This window comes from Catharus ustulatus, chromosome 13, assembly GCF_009819885.2.
Source record: "Catharus ustulatus isolate bCatUst1 chromosome 13, bCatUst1.pri.v2, whole genome shotgun sequence".
Taxonomy (NCBI): domain Eukaryota; kingdom Metazoa; phylum Chordata; class Aves; order Passeriformes; family Turdidae; genus Catharus; species Catharus ustulatus.
The window spans coordinates 54,833-74,299 of NC_046233.1; the positions used below are offsets into that span (position 1 = coordinate 54,833).

The 19,467-nt window shown below is 38.9% G+C and overlaps 1 protein-coding gene across 2 annotated transcripts in view; it reads left to right on the forward strand.

The window, feature by feature from the left end:
• The window catches only part of FGD5 (FYVE, RhoGEF and PH domain containing 5), a 66,872-nt gene extending 50,649 nt beyond the window's left edge, over positions 1 to 16,223 (forward strand). For both annotated transcript variants that reach the window (XM_033071558.1, XM_033071557.2), the window contains exons 12-20: positions 1,347 to 1,430; positions 2,074 to 2,153; positions 6,317 to 6,416; positions 8,371 to 8,508; positions 9,570 to 9,672; positions 11,698 to 11,825; positions 13,437 to 13,565; positions 15,151 to 15,299; positions 16,033 to 16,223. In XM_033071558.1, the coding sequence (XP_032927449.1) occupies positions 1,347 to 1,430; positions 2,074 to 2,153; positions 6,317 to 6,416; positions 8,371 to 8,508; positions 9,570 to 9,672; positions 11,698 to 11,825; positions 13,437 to 13,565; positions 15,151 to 15,299; positions 16,033 to 16,069 (948 nt within the window). In that variant the 3' untranslated portion in view covers positions 16,070 to 16,223. The remainder of the gene's footprint in view (positions 1 to 1,346; positions 1,431 to 2,073; positions 2,154 to 6,316; positions 6,417 to 8,370; positions 8,509 to 9,569; positions 9,673 to 11,697; positions 11,826 to 13,436; positions 13,566 to 15,150; positions 15,300 to 16,032) is intronic.
• The last annotated feature ends 3,244 nt before the right edge of the window (positions 16,224 to 19,467 follow it).

Below are 19,467 nucleotides of genomic sequence, written 5' to 3' on the forward strand. Positions count from 1 at the left end.
TTGAAGCAGAAGGATGCATGAAACCACTGGTACTGATGCTAGTTCTGTCCATACCATTCATATGGTCATCACTAAGGTCTTTACTGTGCATGTGGCAAAGGAGACAGCAGTGAATGCAAACCCTTTCTTTCCTCATGAATATGTGTGTCTTGCTTCACAAGGGTTGAAATATTTGGCATAATTTCACTGTGTCAAGTTGTGGCTAGTGGGACCTCCAAATCACAGCCTACTGCTAAATAGGAGAAAAAAAAGAGGAAAAAACTTCCAATGGGCAATTATAAAGCAATGTTTAGTAAAATCTTTGGCTATTAATCAGGGTGGTCATGATAATGGTATGCATCATGGTGTCATCCTTTATCAATAGTAATAAAAGAATAAGCAGATTTTTAAAGAGATACATAACTTCTGAAATACATAAAATAAATTGCGATTGCTATTTAGAAAGCCTCATAGCGAATTATGTCAAGATCCTGAAAATCTCTCTCAGGAGTTCAGTTCCTTGGGTTTAGTGCCCAGGTGCTGCAGGGCCCATTTTAGAGCCAGTGCTCTTCAATATTTTCATGAACAACAGGGATGCAGGACTCAAAGGGATACTAAGTTTGCTGATCATGCTAAACTGGGAGGAGCTGTCAACTCCCTCGAGGGCAGAGAGGCCTTGCAGAGAAACCTTGATGAATTAGAGAAATGAGCAATCACCAACCATATGAAGTTTATCAAGGGCTAGTGCTGGGAAGGGGCTACCCTGTAGTGTAGACTAGGTACTGGGGAGCTGGAGAGCAGCCCTGTATAAAGGCACCTGGGGGTCCTGGTCAGCAAAATCTGAATATGAGTCAGCTGTGCCCAGGAGGCCATGAGAGCCAGCTGTGTCTGGGGAAGCATCAGGGTCAACATCACCGGCTGGGTGAGTGAGGGGATTGTCCTGCTCTGCACTGGGGTAGCCTCACTGTGAGCAGTTTTGGGCACCACAGTATAAGGAACTAAAGCTGTTAGAGAGCAGCCAAAGGAGGAACACAGAGATGGGAAAGGATCTGGAGGAGAAGCCATATAAGGAGCGACTCAGGCCACTTGAATTGTTCAGCCTGGAGAAGAGGAAACTGAGGTTGGACCTGATCATGATCTGCTGCAGCTCCCTCAGAAGGAGCAGTAGAGGAGCAGCACCAGTCTTTGCTGTCTGTGACAGAATACAAAGGAACAGCATGAAGCTGATGAGAGAGGGTTAGGGGTTAGGTAACAGTCCCAGGAGTTTATCAAGTTACAGCTTGTTCCAGGTATCCCCCCAGGAGAATGGGCACGCAGGCCTGCAAGCCATATTGCAAATTACTGATGTTGTCTTTCTTTTCACATAGATGAATGATGTTCTGCTGTACACATATCCCCAGAAGGATGGCAAATACCGACTGAAAAACACCTTGGCTGTGTCAGGCATGAAGGTAATGCTTCATCTGTATTAAAAGCTTGAATTAAAGTTTTATAGTAAGCTGCTGGTGCTTTGCTTGTTTATGTCTCATATCCAGCGAGGGGAAAGAGGGGATAGACCTGTTTTCAGGGCATTCCCTTGTGTCTTACAGGAGACAGAAGGAAAAATAGTAGAAAACAAACATGAAAAGATTATCTCTAAGTCTGTGACTTACTATCACAGCCCTATTCAGACTGCATAAATAATACAGGCCAAAATCAGTTACCTTCTGATCATGAAACAGGAAACAGAAAAGATTTATTATCCTATATTGTCTCCAGCCAATGCATTATTGTGCCTTTCAACGTATTCACTGAAACTTGGCAGACTAAACATCTCCTAAGCTTGTAATATTAAAACTGCATCCTCACACATACTTCGTCCTCACAGGCTGGATTAAGTGATGTTTTTTCCCTTCAGCACGCCATTGTATTGAAATAGAGATCATTCCTCATTACAACAGCAATATATAAAACCCTAATGCCCATCTTTTTGCATTGAAATATGAAACAGATGGTTGGGATATTAGAGGTCATATGCCTGGAGACTTGTGTGGTGTACTGTTTATAGACAGTTTAACTCACATCCATGTTCATGTTCATGGCATTTCTTTCTAGGTCAGCTGCCCAGTGATAGAGAAAGCCCAAAACATACTGAAGATTGAATATGATGAACATTGCCTGACCCTGTCAGCAAGGTACTGTTCCCAAATGTCAACAGCAGAGGGTATTACATTCCAGAGCTACATCTCTAGATTAGTCCAACCAATACCCAAGACGGAAATGGCGTCTCATTCTTTTATGAGTAGCTTTTTCCAGTCTCCTATTGGTGACAAACAATGGCTGAGTACTTGATTATACAGTCAACGTTTATTATAAATGCAAGGCTCATAAAACTGTCACTAATTCAATTAATATACTCCCTAAAGACTAGAAGTTGACTCTTGATAACATCCTAAAGAGAAAGGAAAGAAGAAGCCTGGGTGCTTTCCATTACCTTTCACATTGTTTCCCTGTGACACTAGGAGTATGTTGTATCTCCCTTTTGTAAGTTCCCTTGTTACCTTGTACCTCTAGGATGGTAAAACTCCTGCAGAAAACAGTAATTAGATAATACTGTGCAACAGATACAAAAGTATTTAAAAGTACTGAAGCACTTACGTCAAACCTTACTGGCAAACTCATGGGTTTTTCTAATAAAAGGAATTTCACAAATGAAACTTGTGCACTGCTAGTATTGATTGCAACTGGGAGTCAAGATCTCTCTTCTAGGATCCCAAGCCAGTGCCAAAAAGAGACTGTAGCTCAGTTTCTGATGAGAAGATAGCAGCGTACTGTATTTGTATCATGTATCATGGTTCTAGCCCAAAACTATCCTGCTAATTTACCTATAGCTACAGCAGAAAGGTAACTGATTTATTTTCCACGTTGTTTATTACAAAAGACATAGCACACTAGAAGTGGTATTAAAATTAATTCTTCCAAATAACAAGGTCTTCAGTGCTTTTAAGTACTGACTTTCTCGCTATCAGTCTGCAACTACAGTGTGCAACACACTGCCCAGCAACACAGCCGACTTCCTAAATTACACAGCGCAAGAGAAAGACAGGGATGGCACTTTCTTATTCAGAATCAGAGTTTGGAGCTCTCATCCTTCCCAGAGTACTTACCATCTGTGAGGAGTGCTCAGCTACTGGTGAAAACCTCTTGGTCCATTTCCTTTTACAACCATAACCGTATCTGAGATTTCCTTAGACCTCCACACTTTTCACAATCCTCAAAATATACTCACAGTAATTCTGAATTACCTGCCAGTTATAAAAGCAGGATCTGTACAGGCCTTCTGTATCGTAGAGGGTAAATTCTGTTGCACATCCCCTTTCCCCAGAGCAATTGTCATCCCTAGTGAGTAGCTTGGGATGCATCGCTTGCATTATTAGTATATTTCTTTGCCTTTTGTAGTCATATCAAATCCATGCTTAATTAGCATAAACAAAGTATGTGAGGCAACCGTGAGCTGTGTCTATTTGTTAGCAGATAGAACCAGAACATGAGACTAAAGTTACCCTTGTGATAACAGACAGACAGAAGCTGGGATAGAGCCCCTTTTCTCTCCTTGTGCTGCTCATTCTGTGACCAATCTACCATAAGTCACCCAAGAATACTTCCTCCTCCTTTTTGTACTGGCTGGCAGAGCTAATGAGATACCAGTGAGCCAGCAGCCAACACACTCTTCTAACTCCATGGCACAACATCCTTGGCCTATTACACTCAGTAGAAGAAGTGCCAAAGACAGAAAAGTGCAGAAGATTTCAAGTATCCCTAAAGACTGTATATTTTACTGCTCACACGGAGGAACTGCAAGCTGCACTAAAGGCCAGTGGTTAACAACCAAAATGCAAACCTCAAAGCCTTTATATTTGTATGAGACAAGGTAAATGAGCTCAGGAAATACAGCATGAGTGCCAGGGACTAAGGATGATCAAAGCTCAGAAGTCAGCGTGGCTATACGAGCAGATGGCACTGTAAAGTCTTCTATTTCCTGCTGAAAATGGCTCATTCACCTGAAGAGCCATGTTACTGGTTTAGCAGGGAGCTGCTAACAGATTTGAGCACAGCTCAAATGCTCATATGCTCTTATATCTTTATTTGCATTTCAAAAATACTAGACTTGGACACAGGGATAAGCCTATGATGCTTATATAAAATGCCAGAGAAAAGACTAGGAGAACACAGTCAATATTACCTCCTGAAAGGCTAATTTAGAGTGATAGTGGTAGCACTGTGACAAAATCCCATTCTGGTCCAATTTCTGTATTCTGTGGATGTCCCTTGCTGTCTAGTGAAATGCAATGACAACTTGACCCCTTCTTTCTATTTGCTTAATGATGAATAAATGAACCAACATGGATAACTGATAGCACAGAAGGTGCATCTCAAAAATCCCACAAGGACCAAATATGGCAATGGTGGGTCAAGGGCTGAGCTTCTCTGAGTGTCAGAGGTTCATCAAAAATTCCTCTGAGCCTTCATGCAACCAGTCAAATAGTTAATTTAGAACAGGCCTATGCAAATTGACAATTGATCTTACTCATCAGCAGATGGGTCTTATTCCCACATTTAGTTACTAAAAACCTGAAATTACTTCCTGGATTTTTTTAATTGAGTGGAGGCTAAAGGAGACAGTTAGATATCAAACTTTTGATAGCATGTTGTCCTTCTTACCTGTCTTTGCTAAAGTGGTTTTAATTTCCATCACTATATGGGCCATGATTTCCTTTGTGGTTTTTTTTAATCATGTCTTAATTCTCAAGTGAAAAGAATTAGAAAGACAAATGTTTCAATTGGGAGAGTCATGACTTCTTTTAGTGTTTTCTAGGCAGTTGACATGATTTGTCTGGAAGATACAGACATCTTCAGATTTCTTAGAAAGTGTAATTTGACAGGTGGTAACTTTGGTAGTAATAAAGAGTGACTAGGCTCAATAGAGCTCTGAGCAACCTAGTCTAGTGAAAGGTGGCCCTGCCCATGGCAGGGAGCTGGGATGAGATGATCTTTAAGGTCTCTTCCAACCCAAACCATTCTGGGATTCTATGACTAGTAGCGTGACTCTTAACAGAGGTGATCTCCTGTAATGTAGCTCCTTGGCTTCCATAAGTTGGCCAATTTGTAGTACATACACTAGCTCAGAGTTTGTGCTCCAGGTTTGTTGAGTTTTGCACAGACTGATGTTTTTCAGACAAGGACTTATGCTCATAGTGCAGAGGGATGCCAAGTCAAAGATCATCAAGAAAATCTGGCATTTCCTCTCTTTTCGCACTCTTTTTTTTCTTAAACCACAAATTGTTCTCAGATGTCTTGTTTGGTGGTCCTCATGAGGACAGTGTGAGGAAATCACAGCTGAACAGCAGCTGGCAAATGATGCCCAGTACTAATTTTTACAACAAAGTCTAGTGGGTAGCTTTAATGTGAGTGGCTGGTGATTTGGAGAGGGGAGACCATACTGAGTTGCACTCCCTCCTGTTTCTGAGCCTAGAAACCGCTAGAGCTGTGCAGAGTTTCAGATGAACAGGAAGTCCACAGTTTGAATTCACAGCAGAAAAAACAGCTAAAGCAGACAGGATACCTCACAGCTGTAACAGAGCAAATGCATCTGTGAAATAACAGGCACCCTGCTGCTTTTCGGGGATAGCTGGACTAGCAGGGAAATGTGAAGTGCTCACTGGTTTGCCTTGTGCACAGAGGGCATCTAGGGGCCAGTCTGGAGAATTACTGGCCTCCAGGCTTAACTGGAACTCCAGGGAACACCCAGATTCCTTCACTAATTGCTGTCCTGGCTTCTTCTGTTCCAGGAGACTGGAGGTTATCTTTGAAGAAGCTAAAGAAAAATTGAATCATTCACATCTGTACCATGGGCGATACACTTCTGCATTTCCCAACATGCAATTCATCTAAGCAGCCCACCGTAGAGATGAGCATAAACATGCTTGCTTTGAACAACACATTTATGCCAATGCTCTGTGCATTACAGTGCCTAAAGATATGGCAGACAGGACAAAAAGAGACACTTCTTATTGTCCTGTGTGATTTAGGGTTGAGCAGCTTATAGTGAAGCCAGAAACTACTTCAAAAAATGTTATGGGCATTTAGTTCTTTCTCAGTCACAGTCCTGAGCATGGAGCTACACTAATCATCACTCTATGTCCAACAGTCAAGTTTGTTCCTGGTCACAAAATTATCAGTTCAGTGCAGTAGTGGGGAAAAGCAAACATTGATGAAGTGAAACTTTTCTCCTCCGTTCAGATTGTTTCAGTCCCTGCTGTGCATGGCATTGACTGCTCTGCTGTATTTCATTCTCCAGCTCTTGCTCAGAAAGGGATGACTGGTATAGCTGTCTCAGCAAACATATCCCAGATGACTGCAAAGCTCTCAAGACTTCGACTTCCCACAGCAGCGTGGAGGTAAAAGGAGACCAAATCTTTCAATGTTTGTAAAGGGAAGGGAGAAAAAGAGAGAGGAAGGAAAGGAGGAGGATTATACAAAACACAGCCCCTAGTAGCCATATATTCTATTTTCATTTAAACAAGTATGCCAGGCTTGAACAATTACACTCGTCACAGCTCATGGGCCACCTCTGAAACATTAATCACACTCCATACTCTGGCCTTTTGCTTAGTCCTTCTGGAGGAAGATTGTTTTGTCTTAAAGGATAAACAAGCAGTTATTTTGGATTAATTAAAAATAGCTGCAAACTTCATAGATTAAAAAAAAAACCCCAAGGTACCCATTAATTACACTAATATCATATACACAATAAAGTCACTACCAGTGCAAACCCCACTAGTGACATTGAAATTGTACCAGTGCAATTATGCATATTATTATCTCATTATTTTCAATTATTCTACTCCCAGTTAAGGAGGCAAAACCTGCATTTGATAAAAAGTTAAAATGTTAGTTTAGATTATGTAGAACTCCAGTTTTACTAAACAAGAAGGAGTGCTGGTGAGGTGATATCTGGAGGGTTGTGTCCAATGCTGGACTCCTCAGTATGACAAATGGAAACCTTCGAAAGAGTCCAAAATTAGGCCAGCAAAGCTGATAAGGGACTGGAGAACCTCAGACAGGAGAAAAGACTTAGAAAGCTGGGACTGTTCAGCCAGGAGAAGAGAAGGCTCAGGGAGCATGTGAATACCCGGAGGGTACAAAGAAGAAGGAGCCAGGATCTTCTCAGTGATGTCCAGTAACAGGACTAGAGGCAGTGGCCACAAACTGAAACACAGGAGATTCTTTCAAACAACAGCAAACACTTTTTCACCCTGAGGGAGACCAAGCACTGGCACCCAGGGTTGCCTGAGGAGGTTGTGGAGTGTCCATCCTTGGAGATGTTCAGAAGACACCTGGACACAGTTCTTGCCAACTGCCATAATGTGGCTCAAACAAATCAGGCTTTTTTTTTTTTTTTTTTTTTTTTTTTTTTTTCCTGGTCTCTATCTAATCTACTTTCAAATGTTTAACAGAAAAAAAGTTGGAAAATAGTCAATTTAGTAATTTAAAACCAAACCCTTTTTCAACAAATGAAAAAATAATTTCTTTTGCATCTCTGCCTCTGGTGTAAGCTTGAATGTGCACATGGAGAAACTTGAAGGAATTTGTCTGTGTTTATCCTGTGTGTCTGCAGAAGTCTAATTTCCACGTAGGAGACAATCCCTCAAAAGCACAAAAGTTTGTCCTACTTGTGCCAAATGCTGACCTGTTGTGAACTGACAGTGGGGTACCCATAATACTTTGGTGCCAAACCTGAAGTGGCACAGCTCAGCACAGCTTATTAGATTGCATTCAGTTCCATACTGATCGTGACTTCTTGGGCTTGGAGCAGAAGCAGCTGAACATCACTCCCATGTGCATTTCAAGAACTAGGAACAGCAAATACATCTTCTGAAACTGCTTACACATATTTAAATCAACCAAAAAGCATGGATCAGATTTGAGTAAATTCATCTTTGGTTCTACTGTTTTCTTTATTTCGAAAGTTTTGGGTTTTTTTTAAATATGGATATTATTTCAAAAGCTGCTAACAAAAAGATGGTTTTCACTCATGTTCCCACTTGCAATTTTCATATGCAATTAGTCAGATACTTGTCTGATGTGGCAGAGTGTCAGGGCTTGACCAAAAATCGATTTATGTGGATTTTTTACTTTTTGTGACTCTGGCTTTAACAGTTGTGTGTACTAATCTTTCAATGCTGAAGCAGCTGTATGTCACATATATTAGTGTATTAGGAATGACAAAATTTGGGGATCTTAGCAGGTGAAGGTAGACTGAAATGAGAGAATAGTATGTAATGCAACAGGGCTGACTAAACGGACTTGGAAAGTGTAGATGCTTCATCGTTTATTCTTCTTTGATTTTAGCTAAGGGAAAGGCTTGGAATACCCTTGGGTCAGAGGCCTCCTACACTGGTGCCCGTGTCCCATGTCATGATGTGCATGAACTGTGGCTGTGACTTTACCCTCACTTTGAGGCGGCATCATTGCCACGCCTGCGGGAAGGTAAGAGTTGTGCAAGCTTCTCAGCGGGGTTTTTTCCACACCTCTAGGACACTGGCTGCCACTGCTGTAACCTGAAAATTTGTAGCAACATCAAGACCAGAATTCAACTTCTCACTGAATCAGTGAGTGCTTTGCTCAATTAGTCTAGGTTTCTAATGTTGCTAGAAGGAATAACAGTAACCTTGCCTTAAGGTCAAATTACCTCCCAAAGGCTGGCAGTTAAAGGCTGCCAGGGTAATTATTGAGCGCAGTCCTTACAGCTGACATAGAGCTAGCTCTAGAGACAATGAAGCAATACACTAAAAATACAGGCTCTGTTCTGCACAAGAGCAGTAGCCCAACTACTCCAGGTCCTGTCCCTAATAATAGCTGGTAAAATGATCTTCCAAGGAATGTGAAGAAACTCAGCAGTAGAGCCTGGTTTGATCAGTGACTAAAGAGAAAGTTTCCTCTGTGCTCCAAAGAGCTGTTGCCTTTTGCCCTAAAGCTCAGGGGATCTGTAAGCTTTCTTAGTTTACTCTTAACCTCTGACTCTAATGATTTGCCTGTATGCCATTCTCTTTTAAACCATGGCTGGTTTTTAACCTGATTTTTAAATTTATTTTGATAAAACTATCAGTGATTTTTGATAGGATAAAAAAGCATTTAATTGTATCTTTTTTTCTAATTCCACAGAGAAAATCAGTCTGTACATACACAGGGTTTGGAGGCACATGCGAGCTTGTTTAAGAAAACAATGTTACCAATAAAGCTAGGAAAACCTAAGTAGTATTAAAGTGGTCTTTATCTGATTCAGTGCTAGGGAAGGTGTAAATTCCTGGGGGAAATGACACAACAGTGGTGTGCAACCAAATACAATGACCAGTTCTGCTTGGCTTACAATAGTGTAAAGCTACAGCAATCACATTTCAATCAGCAGGCTTTTCCTGACTGCCACAGATTTAGGTGAGAGTCATGTCTAGTCCACTATCCAACTTCATCTTCCAGCCAGCTCAGGGGATTTGTTTTGTATATGCATATCTATAAATTTATAGATTGTGCCTCTCTTCTTGCTGAAACAGATTGTATGTCGAAATTGTTCAAGAAACAAATACCCCATGAAGTACCTCAAAGATCAAGCAGCCAAAGTCTGTGATAGCTGCTATGTGGAACTTAAGAAAAGAGGTAAGATTCCTTCATTCTCAGCAAAACTGACAAATTGATTTCCTGCTTGAATAATGGGGAGGATTTAGGAACTGCTTTCTACATTGTGTTTTGTTAAATAGTATTCCTCATTTCAAGTTTGAGGCATGTGTATTGAGGTTCCAGGAGAGCCAGGCCATATGGCAGCTAGAACTGTTTAGCAAGCCATAAAATCAAGTTTAGCAAACTGTTTTTTCAAACTGTAACAGGGAAACCTTAGGTTAGATATACAGAAGAAATTCTTTGCTCAGGAGGTGATGAGGTCCTGGCACAGGTTTCCCAGAGAAGCTGCGGCTGTCCTATCCCTGGAAGTGTTCCAGACCCGGTTGGACAGACCTTCGAGCCACCTGGTCTAGAAAAAGGCATCCCTGCCCATGGTAGGGGATGGAACAAGATGAGGTTTAAGGTCTATTCCAGCTCAAACCATTCTGGGATTCTATGATTATAAACCAGATTCTCTGAGAGCTTCCCTGGCCTTCGGATAAGCCAGAATAATGATAAAACCAATGTCCTACGAGGAGCAGCTGAGGGCTCTGAGTTTGCCTCCTTTGAAGATAAGGAGGCTGAAAGGTCACCTCATTGCTCTCTGCAGCTTCCTGATGAGGGGACATGGGAACAGTGGTGCTGGTCTCTTCTCCCTCTGATCCAGTGACAAGACTCATGAGAAAGGTTCAGCACTTCAGCAGGGAACGTTCTGACTTGACATGAGGATACCCTTCTTTTCCCAGAGGGTGGCCAAACGTTGCAACAGGCTTTCTAGAGAGGTGGTCTATACCCCATGCCTCTCAGTGTTTAAGAGACATTTAAACAATGGCCTTAATAACATGTTTTAATGTTTGGGCAACTCTTAATTGGTCAAGCAGTTGGACTAGATTGTTGTAGGTTATTTCTAACTGAGCTACTTTACTCTGTGATGCAATTATAAGTGATAACTATTCCCTGTAATTTCTAATTAATTATCCATTAAAATAAAACAATGTCTTTATGGTTCTTCACTGTCCTCATCTGTATTGTAGCTTTTACAAAAGGAAATACTAATGCTAAGTGCAGAGTCACTAAGAGCTGTTCTACAGGGCAAGTTTATCTAGTTACACAAGTTTATCTAGTTACAGATTAAAGTGTTAATTCAAAGCAGAAGAGCTATTCCCTATCTAGAATTTAGTATTATTGTCCTACTATATCATTCTCTTTTCTGATTTATGTACACATCCAAATAAAAGACAAAAGGGGAAGAGGAGTTACAAATATATGAACAGAGAGTGAACAGGAAATAATTTTCTTGCACGACTACTTCAGACAGTCTCTAAGCTTACCACATTGCCAAGAAAAAGGTGTGAACAGATGAAGTTCAGTTTTTCCATTTTTTTTTCTGATTAAAGAAAGAAAACACATAAACAGATGCTGTTACAACAGGCAAAAAAGTATCCCCAAGCCACTGTGTGTCAAAACCAGTAACTCAGATTTGCGCTAAACTACTGTTGTGCTTTACTAAGAGCTTTCAAATAATGTGTTGCCAGAAGTGAAATCGAGAAGATATAAACTAAGACATGTGGGCCCAATGGAAATTTTCAGATACAGAATAACTGTGTCCCATGCACAATTCAAAAAGAATGAACGGTTCATACAGAAAGAATGTGGCATTAGTTAATCTATCCTTGTTACAGAACATAGAGGAGAAAGATGTCAAAGCCATTTTCTTAATGCTCATTTTAAATAAGAAGACAACAAGCTGTGTTTTGTGCTTTGTCAGCTTTTTTGCAAAAAAAACCTCTGAAAGTTTCTTCTCAAGAAACTTTAGGTTAGTACCAGTAACTGAGAGTGCTGTGGAACCCACTCATCAGACCCAAAAAGGTGATTTGAAAAAAAGGCTAAAATAGAAACAGTATATTGAGGAGGCATTGCATTTTTCTTTGTCATTTCTATTAGTGTATCATGTGTCTCCCCTAGCCTGATATATACCAACTTATCAATTTCCCCTTCCCTTTCTGAATTTTCTTAATCTTGCAGAGCGGCCACTAAGTGTGAGCTTCCCTCCAACTTCATCCAGGTGTTCAAGCAGTGCCCTCTCTGTCTTCCACAATATTCATTATTCATCTTTTAAGAAACAGAAGAGAATCCCTTCAGCTCTCATGGAGGTAGGACCAAGCTGCCTGAGAAAGGCAAGGGACTGTAGAAAACTGTGTGCTCATATTTCAGCAGCTAAGTTTTAAATTTATACTGTGCGCAGTGGGCTCAGCACATGCCTTGGTTTACTTTCATCATGCAATTTTTTTTTTTTTTCTTTTCACAGTAGTGTTTAAAATGCAAAAATACTTTGAGGTCTAAAGATACCACAGAAGTGTCTTGAGCCCACTGAGAAACCCAGTTAGAGTATGGTACTTTAATTTGCTCATCAGCCTAAGAAGTCCTGAAAAAATTAAAATGCTTTCAAGGTACTAGACAGAACAAAAGGGGAGATCAACAGAGCATGATATACTGTTCATCAGTTACCTTTCTTGACAAGACCCTTACCTCTGAAATCTTTCTTTGATTTCAAGAGACATAAAATAACACTTACTTAGGAAATAGACTTACTTAGTGAATAGTCCCTGGCAGTCAATTCGAGAGCATACGTGTTTCACCAGGTACTTTCCCACCAGCTCAAACAAAACTATTTCAAATCAAATGGGTAAAAATCTTGATTTCACCAATGTAAACAAAATTCCCCATGATTTCAATGGGGCCATGATTTCTCCAATTATATTAATTTTCTTTCCAGGAACAAGGAGCCAGTCATGTTGATGATTGATTCTAGGCAGCTAAACTGCCCACTGAACTTGAGTACAGTAAGGTACTCCCATTTCCCACAGGCATTTATAGGGTGCAAACACCTTGCTGAACTCATTGTACAGTTGAGACACTGGAATTTCTTGAGATTTGTTCATGAAACTGTGCCAAAGATAGAAGCATGTAATACAAACGACACAAATTGAGTCCTAAAATGGCTAGACAGAATTTCAGCTCCATGAGGAAAAAAGCATTGCCTTTCTATCCACAGGGAATCAGCACATCTTTATTAACAAGAGCTATCTCACAATAGCATTGCTCCAGGTCCTGGAACATATCTGTTCTGCTGCAAAACACTGCTATATTAATTTTCAGTCATCTTTTGTATCAGTGTTACAAAAACTGTTTTTGAATCTCTGCCCTCTGTTTCCAAATCAAATACTACTACAGTTTATTGCTGTAACTAATGATGTACACTGCATTCTATGTATGCATGCGTATAGTTCCATTACTCAAAACCTGGATTTTAAAAAATATTTCTATGAGAACCAAGTCATTATCAAAGTGATTAACATAAATTGATATAAAAACACAGTAATGCCCTAAATATACCCACATCTCAAAAGTGTTTAGCCACAAGACTGTAATTCACTTCTGGAAGCACGTATTTTTAAAATACAAAAAAGCACCAAAAACCACCAGATGTGGAAAAAGGGACAAGTTTAGCTTTTCAGAACACAACTGTAAATTTACTGACCTCAATAATAACTCAATTGCATATTTTCCATTAGAGATACTGAGAATTAAGTTTAACTATCAATATTCAAACAGTTAAAAAGAACCATAATACCATGCATATATTTTTTCTATATCAATACTTTTATGGTTTCACTTAGTGGTTGGTGAGATGCAAACATGCATAACTGGGAGGGGAAAAGCCTTTACTGTTATATACCCTGATTTCTCCTACCCTGCTCCAGGTGGCAGCCTCAGGAGAGGGAGCTACTATCAGTGGTTACCTCAGCAGATGTAAGGGAGGAAAAAGACACTGGAAGAAACGCTGGTTTGTTATCAAAGGCAAAGTCCTCTACACCTACATAGCAAACGAGGTACTGTGCAATCTGACTTGAAACAGTTTTCTATCTGAGACTCCTTCTTTACTCCCTACAGGCAGGAGACCAGTAAACAAGAAAGGTATAAAATTCTTAAAACTACCTGCTTCTGAAACCTGGTCCTAACAGACTGACTCACCCACAGTCCTAGCTGAACCTTGGCAGCCCTCACATGCTGCCTTTCAATATTTGATTTCGTACTATTCATACTGTTATAAATTGTCAACCACTGGGAACCTTAACATACAAATTTACACCTAAAGACTTCAGGATCCTTTGGCATTCTCTGGTGGACTCAGTAAACTGCCACATATTTTTGCAGATAGAGAGTACTACACATTTCTGTTGGTGAGGAGAATCTAGTAGTTTGGCAAGTATAAACAGGACATGCTTGTCCAACTAGCACCAACAGGGAAAGACAGAAGGCAGTATGCAGAAGTGAGAACAATGCCTTCTGTGTTGGCCTGTAAGCTCTTCCTTACAGTCAAGGAGACTGGGTATCAACTAGATAATTTTCATGTATTTTATCCTTTTTTTATTTTATAATAGCAGTAATACAGATAAAGTCGAAGTGTGATATAAAGCTTGGTTTTAATGGATGGATTTCATAAGCCAAAACCATAAAAATTAATTTTGCTCAAATAAAGGATATAGAGTCCAAAAACTTATCAAAGCAATGCTTGGTACTTTAAGCTTTAGAATACTTTGCAAACATCAGGTATTTAAACTTGCATCACCATCACCCCTATGATAGTTACATGAAGAAATGTTATCCCTTTTAAACAGATTAGGAGGTTGACTCACAAAAGGATTCATGGTTTGGCCAGCAGCTCAGACCATTAGCATCAAATTCTGTATCCTACACAATTACCTTATCTCTTTTAACCTTAGAAGTGATTATTTCTGCTTCAGTAATAGGGAAAAAGCAACAATGGTTTACTTTACATTACTAGTCTGCAATTCACCTTCTAAAAGCAGAGGCAAAGACAATATACCCATATAATCTACCTAAATACAGTGACCAAAACTGCAGCTACCAGTAACAGCTAAACTGCAATTTCATTAAGGCTTATGGTTTTCTTTAACTTGTACAAAGCTGTGTCTGCCAAGCAAAATTCATGGAAGTTTCTTGGGAGTAAATTAATGATTAACTGCATTACTAACTAGGAAATTTCCAAGCAGCCTTTTGGAAAGCATGTGTGCTGCTTGAGAAAGGGCAGATTTCTAAAAAAGTCACTAGTACGGTGAAAAGAATGGACAGGGTACCAAAAGGACTACTACTTGCAGCCAGCAAACAAAAATGATTGAAAGGAACATAAAGGGAAGTAAGTCTCAAGCTTTCAGAACTGCTGCTGTACTCTCAGTAATCTCCAGTTTGCCTCCTGGACCATAATGCCAAAGACAGCCATCAAAGTAATGGCTAATTTGACCTTCCTGGCCATGTGCATGATCATGAAAAACTGGATTTTGAGAGCTGGCGTTCAAGACTCAGACTAGATAAAACATTTGCTTTTCAGAAAGACCCCTCAAACTGTTACAAGCCTTTTCTCTAAATTTTGGTTCACTTCTTCTTCACTTTAAGGACAAAGTTGCTACAGAAAGTTTGCCTTTGTTGGGTTTCACCATTGCCCCAGAAAAGGAGGAAGGAAGCATGGATACAGTTTTTCATCTCTACCACAAGCAGACGCTCTTTTATAGCTTCCGAGCAGAGGATAACAATTCAGCACACAGGTATGGGGACAGACTTCCACATTAGCTAGTAAGCTTATGTAGGGATTTTCCCCTCATTCACTTCAGGACACCTTTGTAATAGATCAAACAAGAGTTTTCAGAATTTTGATTAAGCCAGATTGTATGCGACTGGCCTGACTGACATCAAAAATCTACCTGGTGCTTTACAATTCCTTCGGGAAGGAGAATTTGCTCCCTTCTGTAGGTAAAGAAGAGACTGAGCCTCAAGAGTCATAGCTAGAAGTGATCAGGCGATTACTGTAGAGAAATTTCTAATTTATATGTTCAATTTACCCATTTCTTAGTTTTCTCATCAAAAAATAATTGTTTGGATTTCCCATTCTAATGTTACTGCTTTCACACAGTAAGATAGTCCCAAAATTTGTAATAAAAATCCAGCACCCCAAGACACACAGAAAAAGAAATGCATGTTCACAGAAGGTTTTGTTGCTTTAACTCATACTTCACCAGATTCACCTTTCCTATTCTAAGAAAGTACTCGTACTATCTTTGACATTTTACAATAAATTACTTGTCAAAATTGTACTAGAAAGCAAGAGTCCCAGTACTCAGCTCCCAGCTTCAATCTATTAAAGTATTGTTGAGAACTATTGTTCCTCATTAGAGTTGGGGAGGAAAATAGAAATAGGATGTTCTTTATGTTCTTAAAATACTTATTTTTCTTAAAATGAAAAAAGAAAAAGTAGCATTTTTCTTTCCTCCACTTTTTTAGGTGGATTGAAGCCATGGAAGAAGCATCCATATTATAGCAGCTTTCATGAAGTGAACTTCAGATTTCTATAAATTTCCAGCAACCCTCTTCTGACTTACAAAACTGTATTTCAGGCCCACTGGCCACACATTTTGGATCTGAACTGTTTCCAGCTTGCTCTTTTTCTTCCTTCTTCTTACACTCACATTGTAGCAAATGAAAATTTCAAGATAAGACATTATTTATGGTGATCTTTATGTCTGTGCAAGTTCAGCCTGTACTATAAGCTTCTCTTCTGATCTCACAGTAAACTAAGTCTAACATCAAGACAACCAGAAAATACATGGAAATATTGACTACAGTAAGTAACAGACTCAGTTTTACTTACTCCAGAGCACTATCGTATTTCATTGGGTTGGTTTTGATGTCTACCATGACATGAGAAACAATGCAGTTAAACAACAAATGATCATTTAAAGCACTTTATCATTTTTATTGAACTACAGCTTCATTTTCTTCATGTTTCTAAGGAGTTCTGTGGTCTGATTTGTTACTCATCCATTACCAGGTGCCAGCATGAAATTATGCCCTACATTTGCTAAATTGCTTCCATGGAAAATGAGCGAACAACACCTTCAATTTACCTGGTCTACCAACACTTCACTATGATCCAACATAGTTACTTACTATCAATTTATTATTTTACACAAATCACTGTATAGTTTATGTTAAAGGTTTTGTTTCATATCACTTTTGAAATGTACTCCAGTACCTCTACAGATCCAGATGATGAATTACATCACATCTCTCTAAATACTTCAGACTCAAACCCAAAGATTATTTTTAATTTATTATAAACCTACAGACAGTTTTTATTTAACACATCTACCTACTAGTGTTAAGATTTTTATCTTCTATTTAAATACTGTATCTTTATTTTCAAAATTCCTGTTGTTTCTGCTATTCTTGTTATGAAAAATGTCATCAAAAGTTTAATCCACATAACCAGCACAGCATTTGAAATATGCTGGGTGGGCTGAAATGCACTAGTCTAAACCTGCTCTGCTGGAGTCATTTGGAACTCCTGTGGCCACTTCCTATGTCAGACTGCTGCCATGCACTACATCTCCAGGGCTGGATTTTCAGCAGCCAGTTGTGTCTGTGTGACTTCAAAGATGCTGTGGTGCTTTTCACCAGCTGAGGATATAGATCTCTGGAGTTTGGGGGGGTGGAATGTTTTGGGGTTTTTGTTTGTTTGTTTGTTTGTTTGTTTTGTTTGTTTGTTTGTTTGTTTGTTTGTTGTGGGTTTGGGGTTTTTTTTTTGTTTGGTTTTTTGGGGGTTTTTTTGGAGGGGGGGTGGGGTTTAGTGTTTTGGGTGACAGGTTTTATAAAGAAGATTGAGAAGCGATGTTCTAATCATTACAATACAGTGGTTTTGTCCTCAGTCATAATATTTAACTGAGGAATAGAACAACATCTATGATTAAAATATATCTTTGTATTAAAATAACATGCTCAAGAATTTACTTGCATTAAATTATATTGGTGAGAATTTTTATTACTTTCATTTTTCCCTTTCTTCAAGAATCTTAATGGATATCTGAATTTTTGACCCTAAAATTTTTTCTTAGAATTGTCTGTATTTTTAAAGATGTATAATATATATCCAAATGGTAAAGTAGACCAGTTTATCACCTGGATAAACAAGCTTAAAGAAACAAATACACATCTACCACTAAATGAAAATGTCGTTTTGGGGGGTTTTTGGATAGATCTGAGTCTGAACATTCTATTAAGCATATATTATCATGTTCAAACAAAGAAAGAATGAGAAAAATAAAACTTTTGTATTCTTTAGTTAATGGATGAACAGCAAGGTTAACTCTTTGTTTCATGTAAGAGCCATGGCCTTGCTACCAATACACTGTAAATATTTATCCTCTCTTGAAAACATTTTGCACTGACACGAAAAATAAGACAAAGCTGAATACAGAGCAAGATCTCTAACCATGGCCTGAAACAACACAAAACTGCACTACAGAATGACATTATTATGAAGATTTAGGTGCTGACATTTAGTGACTGTGGTATGAAGCTTTCAGTTAGAAGCAGGAAATGATAATGAGAATATTTTGTTGTAAAAATTAAGATACAGTGCTATTAAACATTGGTTTAAGTAATGTAGAAAAATAAAAGAGCAAAACATAAGTGCAGTTCTACAGGCTTTTCCTTTGCACCATTATTACCTTTTTTTATTCCAGCTTTGCGGTTCCAGTTACTGTTAACAGACACTTGCTTATTAAAGAGTTCTCTGACAAACTAAGAGCATCAAATCAGATGGTACAGGAGGCCTTCTGGTATGACCTAATTGGTATGATGACGTGTTTCAGTCACACTGTGTTTATCTTCTGTAAAGCCCACCTACTTTACTTCAGTTACAGATACAAATATTCTCAATGCAGCATAAAGAGCAAAAAAAATTAAAATGTCCTCACAATTTCAGTCCTACTGTTAACTGAATTTGAGGAAATCTAAGCACCAGAGACAGAAATTTTCATTTCAGAGTTAACCCAGTAATCACCTTTTAGAAAATACTAACATCTTAAAATAGAAGTCAGCTTACTACCTGACGTTTACTTACACAGTTTTTTCTTACTAATTTATAGCTCATATTACTCCTTCAAAACAAAAAGTTTGTTCCATGTCTTCAAAATATTAAAAAAAAAAAGTTAGCAGTAAGTCACAATGTATGAGCTGCTCAACCAATACCTGGGATTCAAGCTGCTCCCATTTGTTGTTTCAGAGTTTTTCTGTTTATTAATTGAATTATTAAAAAGCATTAAGGTCATTAGTTATTATCTGCAAATAATATTTAGACCTATTTTATAGTATATGCCTAGTTAAAATCTGGTTTTTAAACAGTTATTAAATTTTTTTTCCAAATCAAAGTATAAGTCATTCAGAGATGGAGAATACCAACATGACAAGATCCTATACCACTTACACAAGCACTGCTGCTCAAGACCTTGGACTGCTACCTTTCTGAGCTGTTTCTCTGCTGCTTTTACCACACTGTTATGAAAACCAACCAAGCTTTCCTGTTTTCCTGTTTGCATGCTACTTTAATACAACAGTAGTAAAAACTGTGTTGGTTGTAACAACGTTTAGTGAATATCACTTCTTTTGAAGGCGAAAGAAAGTCAATGCTCAGTGAGGAAAAAAGGTATTCCTTTAAATACTAAGGGAGAAACTACTAGTCTAACTCCACAAGTATCTTGGGAACATAACATACAAACTTCTGTGTATTAAAAGCAGTGTGATTCTTCAGCCTGGGTAATACTGTGACATCATTTTTCACCAAGTTTTGACAAAAAAGTTTCAAGGCTCCAGGGCATTGTGGTATGAGATCAAAGGTAGAACTTAATGATCTTGAAAGTCTTTCCCAACCTTAATGAT